This window comes from Oncorhynchus clarkii, chromosome 5 (assembly GCF_045791955.1).
Source record: "Oncorhynchus clarkii lewisi isolate Uvic-CL-2024 chromosome 5, UVic_Ocla_1.0, whole genome shotgun sequence".
Taxonomy (NCBI): Eukaryota; Metazoa; Chordata; class Actinopteri; order Salmoniformes; family Salmonidae; genus Oncorhynchus; species Oncorhynchus clarkii.
In genome coordinates this window covers 13,892,356-13,917,830 of record NC_092151.1, presented here as the reverse complement: position 1 = coordinate 13,917,830, position 25,475 = coordinate 13,892,356, and the positions used below count along the sequence as shown (strand labels likewise).

Below are 25,475 nucleotides of genomic sequence, written 5' to 3'. Positions count from 1 at the left end.
AACCACTTAAACATATTTAATAACAATCTCCTACCTAGCTTGATGACTGTGGGCATTTTTGCTTACTTTTTATTCTAAATAGAGATGGCATATTGGCCTGTGTAAAAAGGCAGGAAATTAGCTTTAGATGGCCCCAAAAATTCGGTAGGAGGACCCCCCGCCAGGTTATGTGCCCCCCACTTCTGAAACCAAAGTGGCGCCCCTGCCACCAACAGTTTGGCAAAAGGTACCAAAGGTCGGACTTTTACCAGAGTATTAAAAAAACGAATGAACTCTCTGCTTGTACTGCTCTGTGAACTCATTTGCCATACTAGGTGGTAGGTCTAAATATGAAAAATTATGCGTCAGCTCAAAGTAGCTTGTTTCATTATTGGGAAATAAAAAAGGAACCGCTTCAATCTAAACGTGTGCGGAAGACAAGGAAATTACAGTGGGGTTAAAGTTCGGTTAGTGCTGTCCGGGATCCTTGGGACTTCCCTACACTAAACCCTTACTTTAACCATAAGCCCTTACCCTAACCACAACCTTTAGGCTACCTAAGCATAACCCTCAACCATTTTACATTTCAACTTCACTGGGGTTCGGGACGTCCCAAGGATCCCGGGTAGTACGGACCGTGAAAGTTGTTTAATTTGCCTGTTGTTTTTTCGAAAACCCGTGACATACAGGGAAGATATCCTTAAACCGGTCGGGCTATCTCGTTTTTTTAAGAGGATACAAAATAGCGTTTTTAATCCCTTTTTTTCGGAGGCAGCAAACATGATGAAAACGAGGGGATGTTGTGCGTCCATCTGTCAATGTTTTTTCGAATATTCAACACCGAAAATTCTTGTAATTAGGAGCTTCAAGGTTGGAACCCTCAACAGAATAACGCAGGCTTTAGTGATTGCATATGTGATCGGGTAAGTGTTGCATAAAGACCACATGACATTCTAACAATTTCATATTGACCTATGTTTACTAATCAAACAAAGTGGTTTCGTCAGTACCCCTTCCTATACTGCCATCATAGCCACAATATGTTTTGGGCAATATTTCATTTATTTTCATATATTTTATATTTAAAAAATACATATCTCTGTGATTCACCCCATGTTATACTTTTAAGCCCCATGGACCTGGGAATAAAGGTAAGCCCATAATGCATTGACCACCTCTTTGCATCCCCCTTGCACACCTATGCAGGTATGTCTGTGTGCTGAACAAAGGCTACCAGGACACGGATGCAGTCCTCAGCTCAGTCACGACCAAGGTGAAGGGCATCGCCCTGACCAACACTTCTGACCTGGGCCTGCGAATCTGGGATGTGGCAGACTATGTCATCCCACCACAGGTATCACCCATACGTATAGAAGATGAGGTATAGGCCTGATCTATTGCAATCACCACCACCAAATACGGGGACCCTTACTTCCCCCAGTCACCTGATGCCAGGCTGACTGACACCCATCATGGTGGGTGTGACCTCAACTTCACTGGCACAGTGGTGATTTATGGTTCCTGCTTGTTTCACTTTAGCTTTGTGCACATTTGGGCTTTTGGGTCAGTTGGGGTGACCTTGTACAAAAAGAAAATAGAAAATCCATTGGGAGTGGTATACCGCTGCTCAGACTAAAACATGGAATGTGTGTCAGAGATGAAACAACTGTGTCCTACTAACTTTATTTCAAGCAAAAGCCATGTGAATAGGCCAAACCCATTGATGATTGTATGTTTGAGAGAAGTAATTAGTTTTTTGATTTGTGGCAGGAGGAGAACTCTTTCTTTGTGTTGACGAACCTGCTCATCACTCTGAACCAAACTCAGTCGCACTGTCCAGAGGTAAGACATTTTTTAAAATTGAACCTTTATTTAACTAGGCAAGTCAGTTAAGAACAAATTCTTATTTACAATGACGGCCTATCTAACATACTGAATATCCCATCCACCTGAAGATACGTTAATGTTAATGGAAAAGGCTCTACTTTATACATTTTGATTTAAAACTTCAATTTTATTACAACATCTAGGATAAGTTGTACAATGACTTTGGGGAAGTGAGAATGTCTGAGTGCTTGTGCCTGTGTGCAGACGGAATGGATATTTTCAAAGACAATGGCTGAAGCCTAAATGTATGTGTGTGACTTAGATAACTGAAGGACTCTATTTGGCTAACAGTATGCATTCCTAAAGGATTTTATTGCAACTCACTATTGTTTTATTGTCTTGTAATAGAGCTCGACAGCTTGTAGTCCTAAATTATTATACATTTTTTTGCATTTTCTAACTCAGGTTTGTTGGCCGTTCCTTTTGGGGGAAATGAATGTGGAAAGAATGGGTTTTGGGATTAACAGAGAAAATAAGGTCTGAGGTTAACACAGGCTTAGTAGATCTTATATGTTTTGTTCTATGAGATAATATCAGTCAGTTAACATGACCTTCATGAATTTTGAAGCCTTTATGTGCTTTGTGCTTATTTTGATTCAACGCTTCAAAATAAGCACAAAAAGCGGTGTTAGTTGATTAAGATCATCTCATAGAACAAAAAATATAAGATCTCCTAGCCTGTGTTTACCATAGACTTTATTTTCGGTGTCCTATCCCCAAATCCTACAAAAACCCATTAATTTCCCAATAGACTGGTTGGTTGTTTAGCAACTAAACCGACACGTGCACAACTATGGGGCAAAATAGACAGGGTTGGCTTAGAATTTCGACAACATGTAAACTATATTTCATGTCCAAATGTTTATTGAAAACCTAAATTAATTTGTACAATGAGCACTTTTTGTCTCTCAAATACTTAATTACAGTTGTTGGTTAGCTAGCTAGCCAATTTTAGCCATATTAGCATAGACATGACGTCAGTCAAAATGTCTCAAAACAAGACATGGTATCAATAACAAGATACAATGAGCTGAAACGAGACACCTACTATTCCCCACATGGCAGCTTCTTGTCATTGTTGCTAGCTATGTGACCGTTCAGAATCATAACAATACACGCCTTCCGGGCCACATCGATGTGTGCCTTCATTGTCATGATGTTGGTCAGCCAATTCGTCTATATACTTTGGTCAACGAGCCATAGCGGAGTAAGCCTCCGTTTAGTGCCTACAAAAAGACGCCATTACTATTGCTCTCTATTGGATGAAGTCCAACCCTCAAGTCATGTGCATGATAGAGAAGTTAAAGATGCGCTATAAGAATGTAGTTTCTAATTGACTTTGGGGATCTAGGATAAGTTATCCAATGACTTTGGGGAAGTGAGAATGTCTGAGTGCTTGTGCCTGTGTGCACCCGGAATGGATATTTTCAAGGACAATGGCTAAAGCCAACATTTTTATGTGTGACTTGGATAACAGAAAGCCTCTATTTGGCTAACAGTATGCATTCCTAAGGTTTTCATAGCAGCTAGTCATTACTCAATATTGTTTTATTGTCTTGTAATTTTGCTGGACAGCTTTTAGTCCTAGAAAATTGATTTTTTTTCAATTTTCATTTTCTACCTCTGGTTCGTTGGCCATTCTTATGGGAGAAATTAATGGGACAAGATAGCATGTCCAGTTAACAGGTCAGGGTTCCATAGTCGTTGGCAGAACTGTTGAAACTGGAGCAGCAGCACAACCAAGTGGACTGGGCACAACCAGGAGTCATCAGGCCATGTATTCCTGATGCGGCTGGCTTCCGGGTTAAGCGAGCAGTGTGTCAAGAAGCAGTGCGGCTTGGCAGGGTCGTGTTTCGGAGGATGCATGGCTCTCGACTTTTGCCTCTCCCGAGTCTGTAGGGGAGTTGCAGCAATGGGACAAGACTGTAACTACCAATTGGATATCACGAAATTGGTGAGAAAAAGGGGAAAAAGCACAACAACAAAATATAAGGAAAGACTTAAAGGTCAAGACAGAGTCTGCGTCTCTCACATGCATCTCTCACATGGATAGGCAGACCATTCCATGAAAATGTAGCTATATAGGAGAAAGCCCTGCCTCCAGCTGTTTGTTTAGAAATTTGAGGGACAATAAGGAGGCCTGCGTCTTGTGACAGTAGTCTCATACCTTTAGGTATGTATGGCAGGACCAAATTGGAGAGATAGGTACTGTAGGCACAAGCCCATGTAATGCTTTGTAAGTTAACAGTAAAACCTTGAAATCAGCCCTAGCCTTAACAGGAAGCCAGTGTAGAGAGGCTAGCACTGGAGTAATATGATAATTTTTTTTGGTCCTAGTCAAGATTCTAGCAGCCGTGTTTAGCACTAACTGAAGTTTTATTTAGTGCTTTATCCGGGTAACCAGACAGTAAAGCTTATGATCATAAAAAGAGAGAGGTCCAAAGTAACGCCAAGGTTCTTCACAGTTTTTTATCTGAGATGACTGTATAACCATCAAGATTCATTTTCAGATCCGACAGCAGATATTTTTGTTTTTTGGGACCTAGAAATAGCATCTCTGTTTTGACTGAGTTTAAAAGTAAAATATTTGCCGCCACCCACTTCTTTATGTCTGAAACACAGGCTTCCAGCGCAATTTTGGGGCTTCACCATGTTTCATCGAAATGTACAGATGTGTCCTCCGCATAGCAGTGAAAGTTGACATTGTGTTTCTGAATGACATCACCAAGAGGTAGAATATATTATACAAACAATAGTGGTCCTATAACAGAACCTTAAGGAACACTGAAACTTACAGTCAAGTTGTCAGAGTACAAACCATCCACAGTGATGAACTGACATCTTTCCCGACAGATAAGATCTAAGGGTGGCTATTTGAAGAATCTCAAATATATGTTTTGATTTGTTTAATACTTTTTTTGGTTACTACATTCGTCCGTATGTGTTATTTTATAGTTTTTATGTCTTCACTATTATTCTACAATGTAGAAAATAGTAAAAATAAAGAAATTCCCTTGAATGAGTAGGTGTTCTAAAACTTTTGACCTGTAGTGTAGGTCCGGAGACATGTTGGACAAAACCCACTGAGTCGATGATGGCCAAGACGTGCGCCAACAGAAAGACTCATCAATCATTACCTTCTTTAAAAAAATAAATAGCTGTGGATAATTTCAAATCACAAGTGTGTTTAGGAATCCTCTATTTGGGGAGTGCGCTGGGCAATAGGTCTAGCTGAATAGGTCTAGCTGATTTGAGTTGTGGCTGTCTGTGAAAAGCGTGTGAAGATAACGTGTCTTGAGCATAATTTAAAATATTGCATCAAGAAGAAGGGGAGGGGGTGTGGCGAAGACATGGTGAGTCTCCAGAATGCATTGCATATATCTTATTTCTGATTGTCTTAACTCACCACATACACCACACATTTTTTCTTCGCCTCACACAAGTCAACAAAGTCTGTTTTTAACATCCATTGTGAATGATACTGTAGTTCCTCCGTATTTAATTAGTTTTTCCAACATCATATTTTGCTCTTTCACCAAGCCTCAGTTACTCAACAACCGCTTCCCAACAAGAAGCGATTCATTATAATTTACACACTGTGGCAGACCAGGGGGTTTGGTCAAAACGTTTACACAGATCAGACACGGACAGTGTAGGATTAGCCCGGTTTCAAGGGTGTTTATTTGAATAACAAACCAAAAGAAAAGAGTAGGTCTCCCATATGAGACCCTCTCCGGGATACCGTCTTCTGGGCTCCGGGTCTTGCTGTATCCTGTGGGGAACAAAAACTGAGCTCTCTACTTTTATCTCTCGTACCGTCCCCAACTATACGGGAGTAACCTTTTTTCCCCCAGTCCCTTCTCCCAGTCCCTTCTCCCGTGTGCTGCCCTTCTAGCAGCTTTGTGGGACTCGTCCAGCTGGTGAGAAATCAGCCCTTGATTACTCTCAAACCACAATCAGCCTCAATTAGTCCTGGCCGGAGAGCCCATCGAGACCTGGCACGTCCAGCAGAGTGAGCCATCGCCTCGTGATGTAGACCCCGTCTGTCACCAGGCCTCGACGAGTCTCCCTGGTGGCTGACCTGCTGTACTCCACCCCCCCTTAGCTCTGTCAGGGAGGGGGCTGTCATCAGTGCGACGTATGTCTCCCTTCTCAATAGGGCATTCGCGTTTCCATGCTTCGCCGCTGACCTGTACAGTGTGTTTCCATGCTTCGCCGCTGACCTGTACAGTGTGTTTCCATGCTTCGCCGCTGACCTGTACAGTGCGTTTCCATGCTTCGCCGCTGACCTGTACAGTGTGTTTCCATGCTTCGCCCCTGACCTGTACAGTGTGTTTCCATGCTTCACCCCTGACCTGTACAGTGTGTTTCCATGCTTCGCCCCTGACCTGTACACAACAGAAAAGGAGAAGCGTTGAAGGGACAAGAACCACCTGGTGACCCGATCGTTTGTGCCCCTTCCCCTGGTCTGTAACCAGGGTGACGTGGGTACCTAGCAGGTAATACTGGAGGGTGTCTAGCACCCACTTCACCGGTAGACACTCTCAACAATAGAGTACTTTTTCTCTCTGAGTATCAGCTTTTGGCTTATGTACATGAGGGGGTGCTCTTCCACATCGTGCATCTGGGACAGAATGGCCCCTAGTCCCATGTCATATGCATCCGTCTGGACCAACATCGGCACCTGGAAATCAGGCGTTACGAGAATCGGATGGGAGCACAGCACTTCCTTCAGGTGCCTGAACGCCGCTTCTGTCTCGCCCGTCCATTTCACTGTTTTCGGGAGGCGGGCCCTGGTAAGATCGGTGAGGGGGGAAGCTATAGCCACAAAGTTGGGGATAAACCGGCTAGAGTATCCTGCCAGTTCCAGGAAGGACTTGACCTGTGTCTTGGTGCGTGGAATGGGCCAGTCAAGTACCACGTGAACCTTCCTCTCCTGGGGCTTGACGTTCCCCCATCCGATCAAATACCCAAGGTACTCCACCTCCTCCAACGCAACTTTGCATTTCTTGGGGTTCGCTGGCTTGCCTGAGCACTTCCCAACCTTGGCTGTGGATGATGAAATCATCCAAAATAGGCCGCTGCGTACTGCTGGTGGGGTCGAAGTACTTTGTCCATCAGGCGCTGAAATGTGGGCGGGGCTCTGTGGAGACCGAACGGGAGCACCCAGTACTGATATAATCCGTCCGGTGTCGACAACGCCGTCTTCTCCCCGGAGGAGGCTGCCAACGGTACCTGACAATATCCTTTGGTCAGGTCAAGAGTGCTGATGTACCAGGCCTTTCCCAATCGGTTGATGAGCTCGTCCACCCTAGGCATGGGGTAGGCGTCGAACAAGCTGATTTTGTTCACACCCCGGAAATCATTACAGAAGCGCAGGCTACCGTCCGGTTTGGGCAACAACACGATGGGGCTGCACCATGCACTGTGGGACTCTTCAACGACCCCCATCTTCAGCATAGCCTCCACTTCCTGCTTCAGGACCTGGCACGTCCAGCAGAGGGAGCCATCGCCTCGTGATGTATACTCCGTCTGTCACCAGGCCTCGACGAGTCTCTCCCTGGTGGCTGACCTGCTGTACGCCACAACACGTATCCTCCACTGTAATTTTAGACAATTAACTTTTTGTTCCAGTTTTCGACACTACTATTGTCCATTCAGAACATTCGTCTTTACCAAATTTACTCAACACGCTGCTTAATTCGAACTCATCAACCACTTCCACCATCGACCCAAAACTAATGAGCTGCCTTCGGGCTTTACTATAACACTCATGAGCTGCCTTCGGGCTTTACTATAACACTCATGAGCTGCCTATGGGCTTTACTATAACACTCATGAGCTGCCTATGGGCTTTACTATAACACTCATGAGCTGCCTATGGACTTTACTATAACACTCATGAGCTGACTATGGGCTTTACTATAACACTCATGAGCTGCCTATGGACTTTACTATAACACTCATGAGCTGCCTATGGGCTTGACTATAACACTCATGAGCTGCCTATGGACTTTAACTATAACACTCATGAGCTGCCTATGGGCTTTACTATAACACTCATGAGCTGCCTATGGGCTTTACTATAACACTCATGAGCTGCCTATGGGCTTTACTACAACACTCATGAGCTGCCTATGGGCTTTACTATAACACTCATGAGCTGCCTATGGGCTTTACTATAACACTCATGAGCTGCCTATGGGCTTTACTATAACACTCATGAGCTGCCTATGGGCTTTACTATAACACTCATGAGCTGCCTATGGACTTTAACTATAACACTCATGATCTGCCTATGGGCTTTACTATAACACTCATGAGCTGCCTATGGGCTTTACTATAACACTCATGAGCTGCCTATGGGCTTTACTATAACACTCATGAGCTGCCTATGGGCTTTACTATAACACTCATGAGCTGCCTATGGGCTTTAACTATAACACTCATGAGCTGCCTATGGGCTTTACTATAACACTCATGAGCTGCCTATGGACTTTACTATAACACTCATGAGCTGCCTATGGGCTTTACTATAACACTCATGAGCTGCCTATGGGCTTTAACTATAACACTCATGAGCTGCCTATGGGCTTTACTATAACACTCATGAGCTGCCTATGGGCTTTACTATAACACTCATGAGCTGCCTATGGGCTTTACTATAACACTCATGAGCTGCCTATGGACTTTAACTATAACACTCATGAGCTGCCTATGGGCTTTACTATAACACTCATGAGCTGCCTATGGGCTTTACTATAACACTCATGAGCTGCCTATGGGCTTTACTATAACACTCATGAGCTGCCTATGGGCTTTACTATAACACTCATGAGCTGCCTATGGGCTTTACTATAACACTCATGAGCTGCCTATGGGCTTTACTATAACACTCATGAGCTGCCTATGGGCTTTACTATAACACTCATGAGCTGCCTATGGACTTTAACTATAACACTCATGATCTGCCTATGGGCTTTACTATAACACTCATGAGCTGCCTATGGGCTTTACTATAACACTCATGAGCTGCCTATGGGCTTTACTATAACACTCATGAGCTGCCTATGGGCTTTAACTATAACACTCATGAGCTGCCTATGGGCTTTACTATAACACTCATGAGCTGCCTATGGGCTTTAACTATAACACTCATGAGCTGCCTATGGGCTTTACTATAACACTCATGAGCTGCCTATGGGCTTTAACTATAACACTCATGAGCTGCCTATGGGCTTTACTATAACACTCATGAGCTGCCTATGGACTTTACTATAACACTCATGAGCTGCCTATGGACTTTACTATAACACTCATGTAAAAAGTGTGTGCACACATAGGAGGTCCCGTGAAATGGAAACGGGCCCACCTTTGGAAATCAAATGCCCGTCCAACTGATTTGGTTCTGACACCGGGTCTGGACATAAATAAAAACACCATAACAAGACATGGTATAAATAATAAGATACCCACGAGCTGAAACAAGCCACCTACGATTCCTCAGCTTCTTGTCATTGTTGTTCGCTATCTGACCGGTCAGAATCTATAGGTTTTGGCCAACGAGTAAGCCTCCATTAGTGCCTACAAAAAGACACCATTACTAATGCTTTCTATTGGATGAAGTCCAGCCCTCGAGTCATGTGCATGATAGACAAGTTAAAGATACACTATAAAAATCTATTTGCAAATGTTTTACGTCAAATTTTTCTTAGAAAATTGGCTGTATGATTTATATACATAAGCAATGTATTATTAGCTTTATGTTGTGTCTCATTAAATCACACATCCTGTTTTAGGAAAACATGCTTTTGTTCTTGGGTCTAGGGAGGTGTACCCCTTTCTGTCCATTGAGGTCATTTCTGGAAAACATTTTTAGGGGACCCGTTTTTGGTTCTCATAGAGGTTGAAGTTCTGTACTGTGTCTAAGATGTATTTTTAAGCTTTAAAAAATGACACTCATGCTGTCATGCGTTCAGGTCCCAAAAACTGGTTTTGACTGCACCTCAGACAGGGACTGCAAGGCTGGCTCACGTGATACCCGAGGCAATGGTAAGGATATTAAGATTTTGACATTGGGAAAATCGTCATTGATCCATTTCTATATCTGAGTTATCATATATTATGATCTAATCCTTGTTCTACGTTTGAGATGTAGACTATAAGGATTTCTGTAAAAGAAAAAGGCCTTGTGTTGTCACTAGAGGGTAGCATTACATTTGACATTTTAGTAATTTAGCAGACGCTCTTATCCAGAGCAACTTTACAGTAATGACTGCATACATGTTCATACTTTTTTCATACTGGTCCCGTGGGAATCGAACCCACAACCCTGGCATTGCAAGTGCCATGATCTACCAACTGAGCATTACCATTCAATAATCATTACAGTACCATGTCATATGTTGAGAGCTTGGTACTACAGTGCCTTCAGAAAGTATTCATACCCCTTGACTTATTCCACATTTTGATGTGTTACATAAAAAAATCACCCATCTACACACAATACCCCATAATGACAAAGTGAAAACATGTTTTAGTCGTTTTTGCAAATTTATAGAAAATGAAATACAGAAATATCTCATTTACATAAGTATTCACACCCCTGAGTCAATAAATGTTAGAATCACCTTTGGCAGTGATTACAACTGTAAGTCTTCTTGGGTAAGTCTCTCTAAGAGCTTTGCACACATTATTTAAGCTCTGTCGAGTTGGTTGTTGATCATTGCTCGACAGCCAGTTTCAAGTCTTGCCATACATTTTCAAGCTGATTTAAGTCAACACTGTAACTAGGCCATACATTCAATGTCTTGGTAAGCAACTCCAGTGTACATTTGGCCTTGTGTTTTAGGGCTACAACAAAACTGTGTACTGTTCGGGGTACTCAAGGACCAGGGTTGGGGAAACACTGTTTTAGATTATTGTCCTGGTGAAATTAATTTGTCTCCCAGTGTCTGTTAGAAAGCAGACAGAACCAGGTTTTCCTCTAGGATTTAGCCTGTGCTTAGTAAAACTCCCTAGTCCTTGCCCATGACAAGCATACCCATAACATGATGCAGCCACCACCATGCTTGAAAATATGAAGAGTGGTACTCATTGATGTGATTTGCCCCAAACATAATGCTTTCTTTTCAGAACATAAAGTTAATTTATTTGCCACATTTTTTTGCAGTTTTACTTTAGTGCCAATTTTCTTCTATCACAGCCATTAAACTCTGTAACTGTTAGGAAGGACGCCTGTATCTTTGTAGTGATTTGATGTATTGATACACCTCCCAAAGGGTAATTAATACCTTCACCATGCTCAAAGGGATATTCAATGTACGCTTTTTTTTTTACCGGCCAATACGTGTCCTTCTTTGCTAGACATTGGGAAACCTCCCTGATCTTTGTGGTTGAATCTGTGTTTGAAATTCACTGCTCGACTGAGGGACCTTACAGATAATTGTATGTGTGAGGTACCGAGATGAGGTAGTCATTCAAAAATCATTATTAAACACTATTATTGCACACAGAGTCCATGTAACTTATTATGTGACTTATTAAGCACATTTTTCTCTTGAACTTATTTAGACTTGCCATAACAAAGGGGTTGAATACTTTTTGACTGAATATATTTCAGCTTTTCATTTAAAATTACATTTCTAAAAACATAATTCCACTTTGCCATTATGGGGTATTGTGTGTTGGCCAGTGACACCAAATCTCAATTTAATACATTTTAAATTCAGGCTGTAAAACAACAAAATGTGGAAAAAGTAAAGGGGTGTGAATACCTTCTGAAGGCACTGTAAGGTTCTATCTGCATTTTTTTTAAAACAATTTTGGGGGGACATAGCCTTGTTCTGTTCAATGTTCTCTACCTACAGTTGAAGTCGGAAGTTTATATACACTTAGGTTGGAGTCATTAAAACTAGTTTTTCAACCACTCCACAAATTTCTTGTTAACAAACTAAAGTTTGGCAAGTTGGTTAGGACATCTACTTTGTGCATGACACAATTAATTTTTCCAACATTTGTTACCAGACAGATTATTTCACTTATAATTAATTCACTGTATCACAATTCCAGTGGGTCAGAAGTTTACATACACTAAGTTGACTGTGCCTTTAAAAAGCAAAAAAACAGCATTACATTTTGTAAAAGCAGAATATTTCAGGTCATCCCACCCACCTGTCAGGAGAAATGGGCCAAAATTCACCCAACTTACTGTGGGAAGCTTGTGGAAGGCTACCCGAAACGCTTGTCCCAAGTTAAACAATTTAAAGGCAATTCTACCAAGTGTATGTAAACTTCTGACCCACTGGGAATGTGATGAAAGAAATAAAAGCTGAAATAAGTAATTCTCTCTACTATTATTCTGACATTTCACATTCTTGAAATAAAGTGGTGATCCTAACTGACTAGGGACCAGGGATTTTTTTACTAGAAATTGTGAACAACTGTGTTTAATTTATTTGGCTAAGGTGTATGTAAACTTCCGAATTCAACTATATATAGTACTCTAAATACCCCAATTCAGGTTAAGTTCAAAATAATACATTATACAAATTGCTGACAACATTGGAAATGTAAAGCCAATTATCTCAGTCATATTTTTGCAGATAGAACCTTATAGTCCCAAGCTCTCAATGTGTTAATTAGATTTAAAGACAGTCTACCACTTACTTGTAGAATGAGAGCCACATTATTGTTTTTCACTGACGTTCTCCTTTAAAGTGACTGTCTCCCCTCAGGTGTTCAGACTGGGAAATGTGTGAAGTACTCAGCTGTGGATAAGACATGTGAGGTTCTGGCTTGGTGCCCGCTGGAGTTAGATAAGGAACCTCCCAAGTAAGAACTATTGAGTACCAAGGTGGAAAAGGTTGTATTTGCTTTCATTTTACATAATCCATATAGAATGTTTGAATAATTTCACAATATAATTTTCTTTAGTCCTCCAATGTTGGCAGATGCAGAGAACTTCACAGTGCTTATAAAGAACAGCATCCGGTACCCCAAATTCAACTTCAATAAGTAAGTCAAGGTTTTACATTTCTTTGACTTGATAAATATGTTACGAGCTAAATTCCATTTAAGATTTGGGTCACATTTTATTTGCATATTCTGGATAATTAACTGCTTGCTAAGGTTATGGTTAGGTTTAGAATAAGTGTGAGGGTTAAAGTTAGGATAAGGGTTAATTTTAGGTTTAGAATAAGTGTGAGGGTTAAAGTTAGGATAAGGGCTAAGTTTAGGTTTAGAATAAGTGTGAGGGTTAAAGTTAGGATAAGGGTTAAGTTTAGGGTTAGGCTAAGTAGATGCACTACATGACCAAAAGTATGTGGACACCTGCTCGTCAAACATCTCATTCCAAAATCCTGTGCATGAATATGGAGTTGGTCCCCCAATCATTCCAATTCATCCCAAAGGTTTTCAATGGGGTTGAGGCCAGGGCTCTGTGCAGGCCAGTCAAGTTCTTCCACACCAATCTCGACAAATTTCTGTATGTACCTTGCTGTGTGCATGCTGAAACAGGAAAGGGCCTTCCCCGAACTGTTGCCACAAAGTAGGAACACAAAATCGTCAAGAATGTCATTGTATGCTGTAGCGATGAGATTTCCCTTCACTGGAACTAAGGGACCTAGCCCGAACCATGAAAAAAAAACACACAAAAAAAAAACAGACCATCATTCCTCATCCACCCAACTGTACAGTTACCATTATGCATTGGGGCAGATAGCGTTCTCCTGGCATCCGCCACACCCAGATTCGTCTGTCAGACTGACAGATGGTGAAGCGTGATTCATCACTCCAGAAAACATGCTTCCACTGCGCCAGAGTCCAATGGTGCTTGTGTGTGGCTGTTCGACCATGGAAGCCCATTTCATGAATCTCCCTACGAACAGTACTTCCTGACGCAGTTTGGTAGAGAGTGTTGCAATCGAGGACAGACGATTTTAGCGCGCTGCGTGCTCCAGCACTCGGCAGTCCCGTTCTGTGTTCTTGTGTGGCCTACCACTTCACGGCTGAGTCCTTGTTGCTCCTAGACATTTCCACTTCACAATAACAGCACTTACAGCTCTAGCAGGGCAGAAATCTGCCCAACTGACTTGTCGGAAAGGTGTCATCCTATGACTGTGCCACATTGAAAGTCACTGAGCTCTTCAGTAAGGCAATTCTAATGCCAACAGAGATTGTATGGCTGTGCGCTCAATTTTATACACCTGTCATAAACGGGTGTGGCTGAAATAGCCGAATCCACTAATTTGAAGGGGTGTGCACATACTTCTGTATATATAGTGTAGTTGAAATGTTACTGATAGTCTGTAGAGGATCTACAGATGGACTATCCAAATAAAGCAATACCAAGATTTGTTGCATTGGGCCATCCAGTAATAAACAATGTAGAATTGCAGTCAGAACAACTGCATGTAACACTATAACTATGATATTTTTGTCTGTTATACAGAAGGAATATCTTACCCTATGTCAACAAGACCTACTTGGAACAATGTGTATTCAATCGCATCACTGACCCAGACTGCCCGATCTTCAGACTCAAAGACATGGTCACAGAGGCCAATGAGGACTTTCAGACCATGGCTGTCCATGTAAGTACCTGCTTCTTTTTAAAAACTCCCAAGTTATTTAACATTTGGTAAAATGGGGATATACACTGAGTAGACAAAACATTAAGAACATTGTTACTTACTGTCTTTCAGCCTAAAAAACGGCTTCCCATAACATGTACGATGCAAGTGTTTGCTTACATCCACACCTGTCAGGTCATACGTAGATTTAGACCCTGATATGTCATGACCGTATTCTCTTGATGGGATGAGGGTTAACCACATGATTCAACTTTGACAAATATTGTTCACCAGAATATTTTTCTGCAAACTACCCTAAAGGCATGGTCTACACTGAGTGTACATCAAGAACACCTGCTCTTTCCATGACAGACTGACCAGGTGAATCCAGGTGAAAGCTTTGAACCCTTATTGATGTCACTTGTTAAATCCACTTCAATCAGTGTAGATGAAGAGGAGGAGAAAGGTTAAAGAAGGATTTTTAAGCCTTGAGACAATTGATAGATGGATTGTGTATGTGTACCATTAATATGATGAATGGGCAAGACAAAATATTGAAGTGCCTTTGAATGTGGTTTGGTAGTAGATGCCAGGCACGGCGGTTTCTGTCAACAACTGCAGCGCTGCTGGGTTTTTCACACTCAACAGTTTCCCGTGTGTGTCAAGAATGGTACAACACCCAAAGGACATCCAGCCAACTTGACACAACTGTGGGAAGCATTGGAGTCAACATGGGCCAACATCCCTGCGCAATGCTTTCCACATGCTTTTTGTAGAGTACTTGCACCGACGAATTGAGACTGTGTTGTGGGAAAAAAAGGGGGGGGGGGGGTTGCAAATCAGTATTAGGAAGGTGTACCTACTGTTTGGTATACTCAGTGTATATTAGTAAAAATGTCATGATATATCTTATGGCATTTTGATGCATGTGGAGTTATCTAACATGCATCATAGCATCTTATGTCTCAGCTGGTTTTCATTTGTAAAATCCATGTAAACTGTATACTCCTTATCTACATTGATTGTCTTTGTCTAGGGTGGGGTTATGGGTGTCCAGATCCGTTGGGAATGTGATCTGGACATGCCAAGCAGCTGGTGTGTGCCTAGGTACACCTTCCGTCGCCTGGACAACAAGGACCCAGTAAACAATGTGGCGCCTGGATACAACTTCAGGTATAGGGGTTGAACTTTAGTTTTTAGACTACAACCACATCGATAGATTTATCAGATTTATCGCTGACCCCAAATTATTACAACCATAGGTAGTGTAAATATTAATGTCCATTTGTTTTTTAAGACGATTTTTGGCAACACTCTGTGTGCCTTTCTTTTCCCACAGATTTGCCAAATATTACAAAAATGGTAACAATGAAGAGACAAGGACATTAATCAAAGGATTCGGAATACGTTTTGATGTCATGGTTTTTGGTCAGGTGAGCTTTCATAGAAACAATCTAAGCCATTTTTAACTTTGATATGATTATTTTAATGTCATAAAATAATGAATGAAATGGTGTTATAGTTATAAAATCCTGGTATTCTAGTTAAACTGGTTAAATGTCTCTGCTTCAGGCTGGAAAATTTAACATAGTGCCAACACTGCTGAATGTTGGTGCTGGTCTTGCCCTCCTTGGCTTGGTAAATATAGTACTTCTATCACATGCTGTATGTGTTGTCGTTATGGCAACAGTATACATATGTTAAATGGGTAAAATGTTACCCTTTATAAAGGGTTTATAGATGGTATCACTAGAACATGGTCCGTTGCATACGATTGTTTATTTATAATAATTGCAAGTTTATACTCTTTGAAGGTGACTGTTGTTTGTGATTGGATTGTGCTGACATGCATGACGAAAAAAAACATCTATAACGAAGAGAAATACTCTTATGTTGATGACTTTCAATTGGTGAGTAATAGTTTTTCTAATTTAAGAATGACCTGTTCAATACTGTTAATTGTACCTGTTCAGCCCTTTTGGCCAAAAGTCATCATACTTGATTATAGTCCTGTTTTTTCAATCCCCTTATAATATACATTTTCTGTTTTTAAGCTTTCAAATGAAACACCATAAAGCCACAACAAATCATGTTGAGCAGAAACAACTGTGTAGACAGCACATCAAGATGGAAATGTGAAACTGCATTTTTCTGGATGGATTCCAGCACTCTTTTCATGATCCACATACTACAGTCTTCCACAGGCTTGCAACTCGCTAACGATCCTGAAAATGTCTTGTTTCGGCAAACCATTCAGAGCTGTAGGGACGGAACATTTGGTGTGTCATTCTATTTTATTAAATCAACTCTGACTCTGATCAACTCCGAGAATCATCACATTCACTCATTAACTAGGTCTCCATCCAACCCTTTTATGCATAAATTACATGTTGGATAAAAAACATAATGACAGGCCTAATGGTAACGGAAAATGTTTTTGTAAATGTTCCAAATGTTGCCAAAACAAAATACGCTAGACAAAGTGGGATATTTTTGTGTCTGTAAAATCAATTATACGAGAAACATCTGTGAAAACGCCTTTATGCTCAAATATTGATATAATAACCATCATATAAAAGTAAACTTGAAGTCACACGATTACATGTTGTGTGGCCCTCTCACTATGACTCATTGGGAAAGCATGCAATTTATTAGGCTACAGATGAAATAAGTTACGATGAACTTCACAGGGAGGTGAAAGTGCACGGTGATGAACTTGATGCTTCTTTCCAATAAATATTGAGGGTCTTATTCTGGTGACATGATCATCGATGCTTGGCTGCCATTTTGACAAATATATATTTTTTGTTCTTTTGTTCATAATAATGTTATCATGTAGGCTAAATGTGAGCTCTAGCCAACAGCGTGCATATGGTGGACACACTCTCTATATAAGGCCAAAATGTTTGTGAGAAAACCATCAGTAGAGTTGAAAATGTGATGGAAACCCATTTAACTTATTTTTTTAATTCGGTACATGGAAATATATCCACAGAAGGTATTATGTGTTCTCCGTCATCACACACAACCTTTCATCTGCAACAAGTCAATTTGATGAAAACACCTCTGGTGGGAAAATGCGCATATTGCTTTTGTGGATTTTTCAATATTCGCATGAAAATCTGTCGCCAATTGGATGGAAACCTAGCTAATGAGAACATTTTCACTGCTTGCTGTGAAGGCCCAGTGCAAATAACAATCCTCTTTATTTGAGGACATTCAGGTGCACCTGTGTTGTACTTTAATAAACATTGTAAATTTTTCTATAACTCTTGTTTCTGCCTTGGTGTAGCCTATAGTATTATTTCAGTCATTGAGTGGTTGTGTTATACAGTGCCTTCGGAAAGTATTCAGACCCCTTGACTTTTCACACATTTTGTTACGTTACATTCTTGTGTGTCTACAGAATCTACACACAATACCGTATAATGACGAGGCAAAAACAGGTTTTTAGACATTTTTGTATATTTATTTAACACAAACATATACCTTATTTACATAAGTATTCAGACCCTTTGCTATGAGACTGGAAATTGAACTCCGGTCTATCCTGTTTCCATTGATCATCCTTGAGATGTTTCTACAACTTCATTGGAGTCCACCTGTTGTAAATTCAATTGATTGGACATGATTTGGAAAGGCACACACCTGTCTATATAAGGTCCCACAGTGCATAAACCAAGCCATGAGGTCGAAGGAATTGTCCGTAGGAGCTCTGAGACAGGATTGTGTCGAGGCACAGATCTGGGGAAGATCTGGGGAAAACCACCCCTCACTTGGAGTTTGCCAAAATGTACCTAAAGACTCAGAGAATGAGAAATAAGATTCTCTTGTCTGATGAAACCAAGATTGAACTATTTGGCCTGAATGCCAAGTGTCCATCCCTATGGTGAAGCATGGTGGTGGCAGCAGCATCATTATGCTGTGGGATGTTTTTCAGTGGCAGCGACTGGGAGGCTAGTCAGGATCAAGGCAAAGATGCACACAGCCAAGACAACGCAGGAGTGGCTTCAGGACAGGTCTCTGAATGTCCTTAAGTGGCCCGGACAGAGCCTGGACTTGAACCTGACCGAACATCTCTGGAGTGACCTGAAAATAGCTGTGCAGCAACGCTCCCCATCCAACCTGACAGAGCGTGAGAATACAGGTGTGCCAAGCTTATAGCGTCATACTCAAGAAGACTCAGTGCTGTAATCACTGCCAAAGGTGCTTCAACATAGTACTGATTAAGGGGTCTGAATACTTATGTAAATGTCATATTTCAATTTTTAATTTTCAATAAATTAGCAAACATTTCTCAACCAGTTTTTGCTTGTCATTATGGGGTATTGTGTGTGTGGATTGATGAGCGGAAAAAAACAACTTAATCCATTTTAGAATAAGGCTGTAACATAACAAAATGTGCAAAAAGTCAAGGGATCTGAATACTTTCCGAAGGCACTGTATGTGTAAATGCATTTAACCCCATTATCTTATTTCCTGGCAAAGCCCACCCATCTACTGTTTTGTGTGGTTAGAGCCTCATAACCACTAAGTAACTTCCTGCATGTTATAAATTCATGTTTATTATTTAAATAATCACAGGAACGGGCTTATTGACATCACTACTGTTATAGAGTACTTAAGGAAAAAGCAAGTGGAAAACCACGATGGGTTACTTAAGAAAGGGCTTAGTTGGTGGGTTACTTTTTATAGATTCCTTCCAGAGGGGAAAGTTGACATGGTTGTTGTGACCAATATGAGTCACTTCATTGTGACGGTCTTCCAACAATAACATGTACGATGCAAGTGTTTGCTTACACCCACACCTGTCAGGTCATACATAGATTTAGACACTGATATGTTATGACCTTATTCTCTTGATGGGATGAGGGTTAACCACATTGGCAACTTTAACAAATATTGTTCACCAGAAAAATGTTCCACGAACAACCCTGAAGGCATGGTCTGCACAGAGTATACAAACATTAAAATCACTCTTTCCATGACATAGATTGACCAAGTGAAAGCTATGATCCCTTATTGATGTCACTTGTTGAATCCACTTCAATCAGTGTAGATGAAGGGGAGGAGACAGGTTAAAGAAGGATTTTTAAGCCTTGAGACATGGAGTGTGTATGTGTACCATTCAGGGGGTGAATGGGCAAGACAAAATATTTAAGTGTCTTTGAACAGGGGATGGTAGTAGGTGCCAGGCACACTGGTTTGTGTGAAGAACAGCAACACTGCTGGGGTTTTCACGCTGAACAGTTTCCTGTGTGTATCAACAATGGTCCACCACCCAAAGGACATCCAGCCAACTTAGATGTGGGAAGCATTGGAGACACCCAGGGGCATATGCCTGGGTGGACACAGACCCTGCCAGGCCCACCCAATCAGATTGCGCAAGACTAAAAAATAATACATAATTAATAAAAAAAATACGAGTCAGCCCCCCCCCCCCATGCATTTGACATGATCACACTTGCAACACGCCCCCCTCATGCGTCAGTTCTCTCTTTTACTGGAATCCCCAACACAGAATAGGAAATCCTATAGCAGCTTAAAGTCAGAGACCTGATCACAACTGGTTCATTTCCAGTCACATCAACAGTTCTGCAAAAGCCTGGCTGGAGGGGATGGCACAAGACACTTGTCTCACAGGCTTTCGACTTGCCGGGGTTGTCCTTGCAGCATTGATTGTCAATGCAGCGTGTTTGATCTGGATTTATTCTGCTAAGGTAAATTATATGCTGAGTAATGCTGTACAGACCATATACTTCCAACATGGAACGGATATTTATTTGAATTAATTTTCAATTAGAGGACAGTGGGTTATAAGTATTACAGTATCTACTCTATGTAGTTACTTCTCTAGTGCTGGATAGTTTACTGTTTTTGCTCAGTCTGAAAAGAAAATAGCTTTGTTACTGCATGTCTTAAGCCTGACTGGGCTTTGAGGTGAGAACTATTTTTAACATCTCAAAGCCCAGAGTCAGACTCAAGACATACAAAGCTGTATTTGAGCACAGATCTGTTAAAATGATTAGGGTTCTATATAGCCTATTTGCCAAAACAGCAAAATCAAAAGATTAGTTTGATTCAAACTTTACACTTTAAATAAATAATGGAAAACATTGAGAATTGTCTACAATATATTCCATCAACATGTTTTCCTATTTAGGTTATAATTGTTATATTATTTGAGGTGTAACGGTACATGAGAGGATGTTAAATTGGTTTTCCTGTTTTTAATTTTAGCCGGTTGAATCACCGTCAGGAGCTGGTGGAGGTCTAATTCATGGTAAGCTTCATTCTGTGGATGGAAATGAAAGTTAGACATATATACAGCCATTTAAAAAGACAACCATAATTTTTGTATGAAGGCACAGATATTTTCTTGTCAAAACGATGCTACAGCATTCCTCTCTGACACTTAACATGTTTATTACTGAGCCTGGAGTTACAGGAAACTGCACCCCCACACTAAGGCAGGAAGTGTTTGTGTGTGTGCGTGATTGCGTATATTTACATCATACTGTGGGGGTGTGACAATTGATGATTGTGTGAGATTTTGTGAATGCACCTGTTTGCAGTATTCAAGTTTAGGGAATGACCCATACTTTGGAAGCTTGATGAAGCCTCATTGGCATTAGAATAACAATATATTTTGAGTGAGCATGTTTGTGTCTTTTGTTGTTGTGAAAAATTTAAACAAAAACCATCTTCCATGTCCCACAGACTTGGGGAAATTTCTCAGTCCCTCCTCCAATTCCAGTTTGTTCCTTAAAGGTGACCCAGCCATTACTTTGCATTGTTGATAGGCCTACTGCGTCAGTTCATAAGTAACTAAAAAAGGAAAATATAAATACAGATGTTCTTTACTTACCCTTTTCTACTTACCTTGGATGTTGTTGTTTGACCCAGACCGTTTGATTGTTTTAGTAATTTTTTTACTTCCGTTTGTTGACCTTGCTGTCTCTATTGTTTGGTTCCCAACAGCCTCTCACCCCACAAAACAGACCAAACAGATATTTGGTGAGCTGGAGTGGGAAGAGGAGGGGAAGGAGATTGGCAGCATGTTCCTGACCAAGAACAGGACCCACATCCAGGTGACCATGGCAGGCTGGTATGTGGTCTTTGTCCAAGCCACCTTTAAGCTGCCAGCAGGGAATGACACCAGGGACCTAATGCTACGGCTGGATTTCACCTACCAGGAGCGTACGGACCAGTTTGCCAGTGCCTTTGACACGCGGCAGTTGCTGGAAGAGGAGCAAGACGCCCCATTGAGTTTCTCTGTCCTTTTGCGGATGGAGCCGGAGAATAGACTGTCTGTGATGGCAAGCCACAGGCAGTGGGTTGATTATGAGAGCAGACCAGTCTCTACCTTCATTACTATCATTAGATGCTCTGACTAGCCAAACTGGAGCCTGAGGAGAGGGCCAATGTCTAATACCTTTTGAGTTAGTGTCTGTATGCCACACGTATCCATTAAGGTGGTATGTACAGGTAACTACCAAAATAAAGGAAACGCCAACATAAAGTGTTTTATTTGGGGTGTTGGGCCAGAACAGTTTTAATGTACCTTGGCATATATTCTACACGTGTCTGGACCTATTGGAGAGATGCCATATGAAATTCCATCATTTGTTTTATTTGTTGATGGTGGTGGAAAACGCTATCTCACACAACACTCCAGAATCTCTCAAGTGTTAAATTGGGTTGAGATTTGGTACATGAGATGGCCATGGCATATGGTTTACATTGTTTTCATTGTCATCAAACCATTTAGTGACCACTTGTGCCCTGTGGATTGGGGGCATTGTCATCCTATTGGGGCTTAGACATAGTAGCCAAAATAATGGGCAAATGAATGTCCTGCCCAGCATTTTTATACTTGACCCTAAACATGATGCGATGTTAATTGCTGTTTAACTCTGGAACCACACCTGTGTGGAAGCACCTGCTTTCAATATGCTTTGTATCCCTCATTTACTCGAAGTGTTTCCATTTATTTTTGGCAATTACCTGTATGAAACCAGAGACCTAAGGAAGGACTCAATTGTATACACCTCAGGTCCCCTGCTCAAAACTAATTGGATGAGAAAACAGAGGTCCCTACCCTATGACCTCCAATGGGTTTTGAGAGGGAGACGAGGAGAGAGGACGTGACGTGTATCCTTCCATAAGAGATTAGAATCTTAAAACAACAAACCCTGTGATTTTATGAGCTGTCTGCACATCACTGCTGGCTTGTTTATATGCTTTTGTAGGGGATGGAGAAACTGTAGGTGGGCTCAGTGGTGACAGTCATGGACACGGTTTCTGACAAGAGAAGGGGGGGCAAGCAGGATGGGGGTAAAGGATGTCCACCAGCCAATTACCTCATTTCATCTTCTTAATTTGGCTGACTGATTTGGCTTCACAATATCTGAATGTCTGGATTGAAGACAAAAGAGTTACACGGTTAAGGGTTCTAGCATGGTGCATCTCAATAGGACTACAGTAAAAAAAAAGGCATTTTATTTGGCCTAAAAAATCTTACTACGCCTTTTGTATATTATATCAGGTAACATTTTTATATGCTCAACAAATTAATGTTGCAGAAAAATAAAGTACCTGACCACACTACACAACTTCTGTTGACACCCATCTTTTACCAATTCTTATAATGTTGTGTAGTAGTGATTGACATATAATACATGTGAGAGAGAGAGTGCTATGGGCCCTGGCTGGGCCACTCCTGTGTTGTCTTGGCTGTGTGCTTATGGTCATTGTCCTGTTGGAAGGTGAACCTTCGCCCCAGTCTGAGGTCCTGAGCGCTCTGGATCAGGTTTTCATCAAGGATCTCTCAGTACTTTGATTCGTTCATCTTTCCCTTGATCCTGACTAGTCTCCCAGTCCATGCCGCGGATTAACCTCCCCACAGCATGATGCTGCCACCACCATGTTTCACCGTAGGGATGGTGCCAGGTTTCCTTCAGACGTGACACTTGGCATTCAGGCCAAAGAGTTCAATCTTGGTTTCATCAAACCAGAGAATCTTGTTTCTCATGGTCTGAGAGTCCTTTAGTTGCCTTTTGGCAAACTCCATACGGGTTGTCATGCCTTTTACTGAGGAGTGGCTTCCGTCTGGCCACTTACTGTACCATAAAGGCCTGATTGATGGAGTGGTGTAGAGATGGTTTTCCTTCTGGAAGGTTCTCCATCAGGTTCTTGGTCACCTCCCTGACCAAGGCCTTTCTTCTCCGATTGCTCAGTTTGGCCAGGCGGCCAGCTCAAGGAAGAGTCTTGGTGGTTCCAAACTTCTTTGTTCAGTGTGTATATACACTACCGTTCAAAAGTTTGGGGTCACTTAAAAATGTCCTTGTTTTTGAAAGAAAAGCACAATTTGTGTCCATTAAAATAACATCAAATTGATCAGAAATACAGTGTAGTCATTGTTAATGTTTTAAATGACTATTGTAGCTGGAAACGTCTGATTTTTAATTGAATATCTACATGAGCCTGTATTCGAACCCACGAATGCTGATGCTCCAGACACTCAACTAGTCTAAAGAAGGCCAGTTTTATTGCTTCTTTAATCAGAACCACAGTTTTCAGCTGTGCTAACATAATTGCAAAAGGGTTTTTCTAATGATCAATTAGCCTTTTAAAATGATAAACTTGGATTAACTAACACAACTTGCCATTGGAACACAGGAGTGATGGTTGCTGATAATGGGCCTCTGTACGCCTATGTAGATATTCCATTAAAAATCAGCCGTTTCCAGCTACAATAGTAATTTACAAAATTAACAATGTCTGTACACTGTATTTCTGATCAGTTTGATGTTATTTTAATGGACAATTGTTTTGCTTTTCTTTCAAAAACAAGGACATTTCTAAGTGACCCCAAACTTTTGAACGGCAGTGTATATATATTTGCATGTATTAATACATATCATACACCCTAAATGATGGGCTGAGTTGGGAATGTTGTCAGGACACCCTTCTTGCAACAAGTGCCATGGATCTGACCACAGAACGTCATCATAGCACCTTCATAGGTTATGCTTCTTTTTGACTGTAACATCAGTTTTACACTTAAGCGATAAGGCCCGAGGGGGTGTGGTATAATGGCCAATACACCGCCGCTAAGTGCTGTTCTTACCATGGTATATTGGCCATATACCACAAACCCCCGAGGTGCCTTGTTACTATTATAAACTGGTTACCAACTTAATTAGAGCAGTAAAAATATATGTTTTGTCATACCTGTGGTATACTTAAGCAGTAAGGCCCGAGGGGGTGTGGTATATGGCAAATATACCACGGCTAAGGGCTGTATCCAGGCACTCCGCGTTGCGTCGTGCGCAAGAACAGCCCTTAGCCATGGTATATTGGCCATATATCACACCTCCTCGGGTCTTATTGCTTAATATATCACGGCTGTCAGCCAAATCAGCATTCAGGGCTCAAACCACCCAGGTTCTAATAGTGCATATGTAACAGAGTAGGAAAATATATCCTGTTTTATTTGTGAATTTTGCCCAAAAAAATTCATCAGCATTGAATTCATGTTATTGAGTTCAGGTTTCAACATGTCTTAGTTTCAATTATGCCAATTGACAGGTTTCATTTATGGTACTTAACTGACATGGTGTGGTTGGTTGATGGTATTGCATTCTGGCTGTTTTATTTTTGCACACCATTTTCAAATCAAATCAAATGTTATTAGTCACATGCACCGAATACAACAGGTATAGTAGACCTTACAGTGAAATGCTTACTTATGAACCCCTAACCAACAGTGCAGTTTCTAAGAATAAGAATAAGAGATAAAAGTAACAAGTAATTAAAAAGCAGCAGTAAAAAATAACAATATATACAGGGGGGTGCCGGTACAGAGTCAATGTGTGGGGGCACAGGTTAGTTGAGGTAGTTTGTACATGTGGGTAGAGTTTATTAAAGTGACTATGCATAGATGACAACAGAGTGGCAGTGGTGTGGAGAGGGGAGGGGTGGTCAATGCAAACAGTCTGGGTAGCCATTTGACAAGATGTTCAGGAGTCTTAT

General features: G+C 41.2%; 2 protein-coding genes across 2 annotated transcripts; both read left to right on the top strand.

The window, feature by feature from the left end:
• Positions 1-238: 238 nt before the first annotated feature.
• On the top strand, positions 239-17,707 carry LOC139408385 (purinergic receptor P2X, ligand-gated ion channel, 4a). Its single transcript, XM_071152188.1, has 12 exons — positions 239-902; positions 1,186-1,333; positions 1,750-1,821; positions 9,846-9,918; positions 12,603-12,699; positions 12,802-12,882; positions 14,318-14,459; positions 15,475-15,611; positions 15,778-15,871; positions 16,011-16,076; positions 16,253-16,348; positions 16,493-17,707. The coding sequence occupies exons 1-12, from the start codon at positions 760-762 to the stop codon at positions 16,511-16,513; spliced, it is 1,170 nt and encodes a 389-aa protein (XP_071008289.1). The 5' UTR covers positions 239-759; the 3' UTR covers positions 16,514-17,707.
• A 2,335-nt stretch (positions 17,708-20,042) lies between these two features.
• LOC139409637 (uncharacterized) lies at positions 20,043-21,835 on the top strand. The gene is made up of 4 exons (XM_071155058.1): positions 20,043-20,158; positions 20,679-20,721; positions 21,159-21,209; positions 21,420-21,835. The coding sequence occupies exons 1-4, from the start codon at positions 20,057-20,059 to the stop codon at positions 21,833-21,835; spliced, it is 612 nt and encodes a 203-aa protein (XP_071011159.1). The 5' UTR covers positions 20,043-20,056.
• Positions 21,836-25,475: the final 3,640 nt, after the last annotated feature.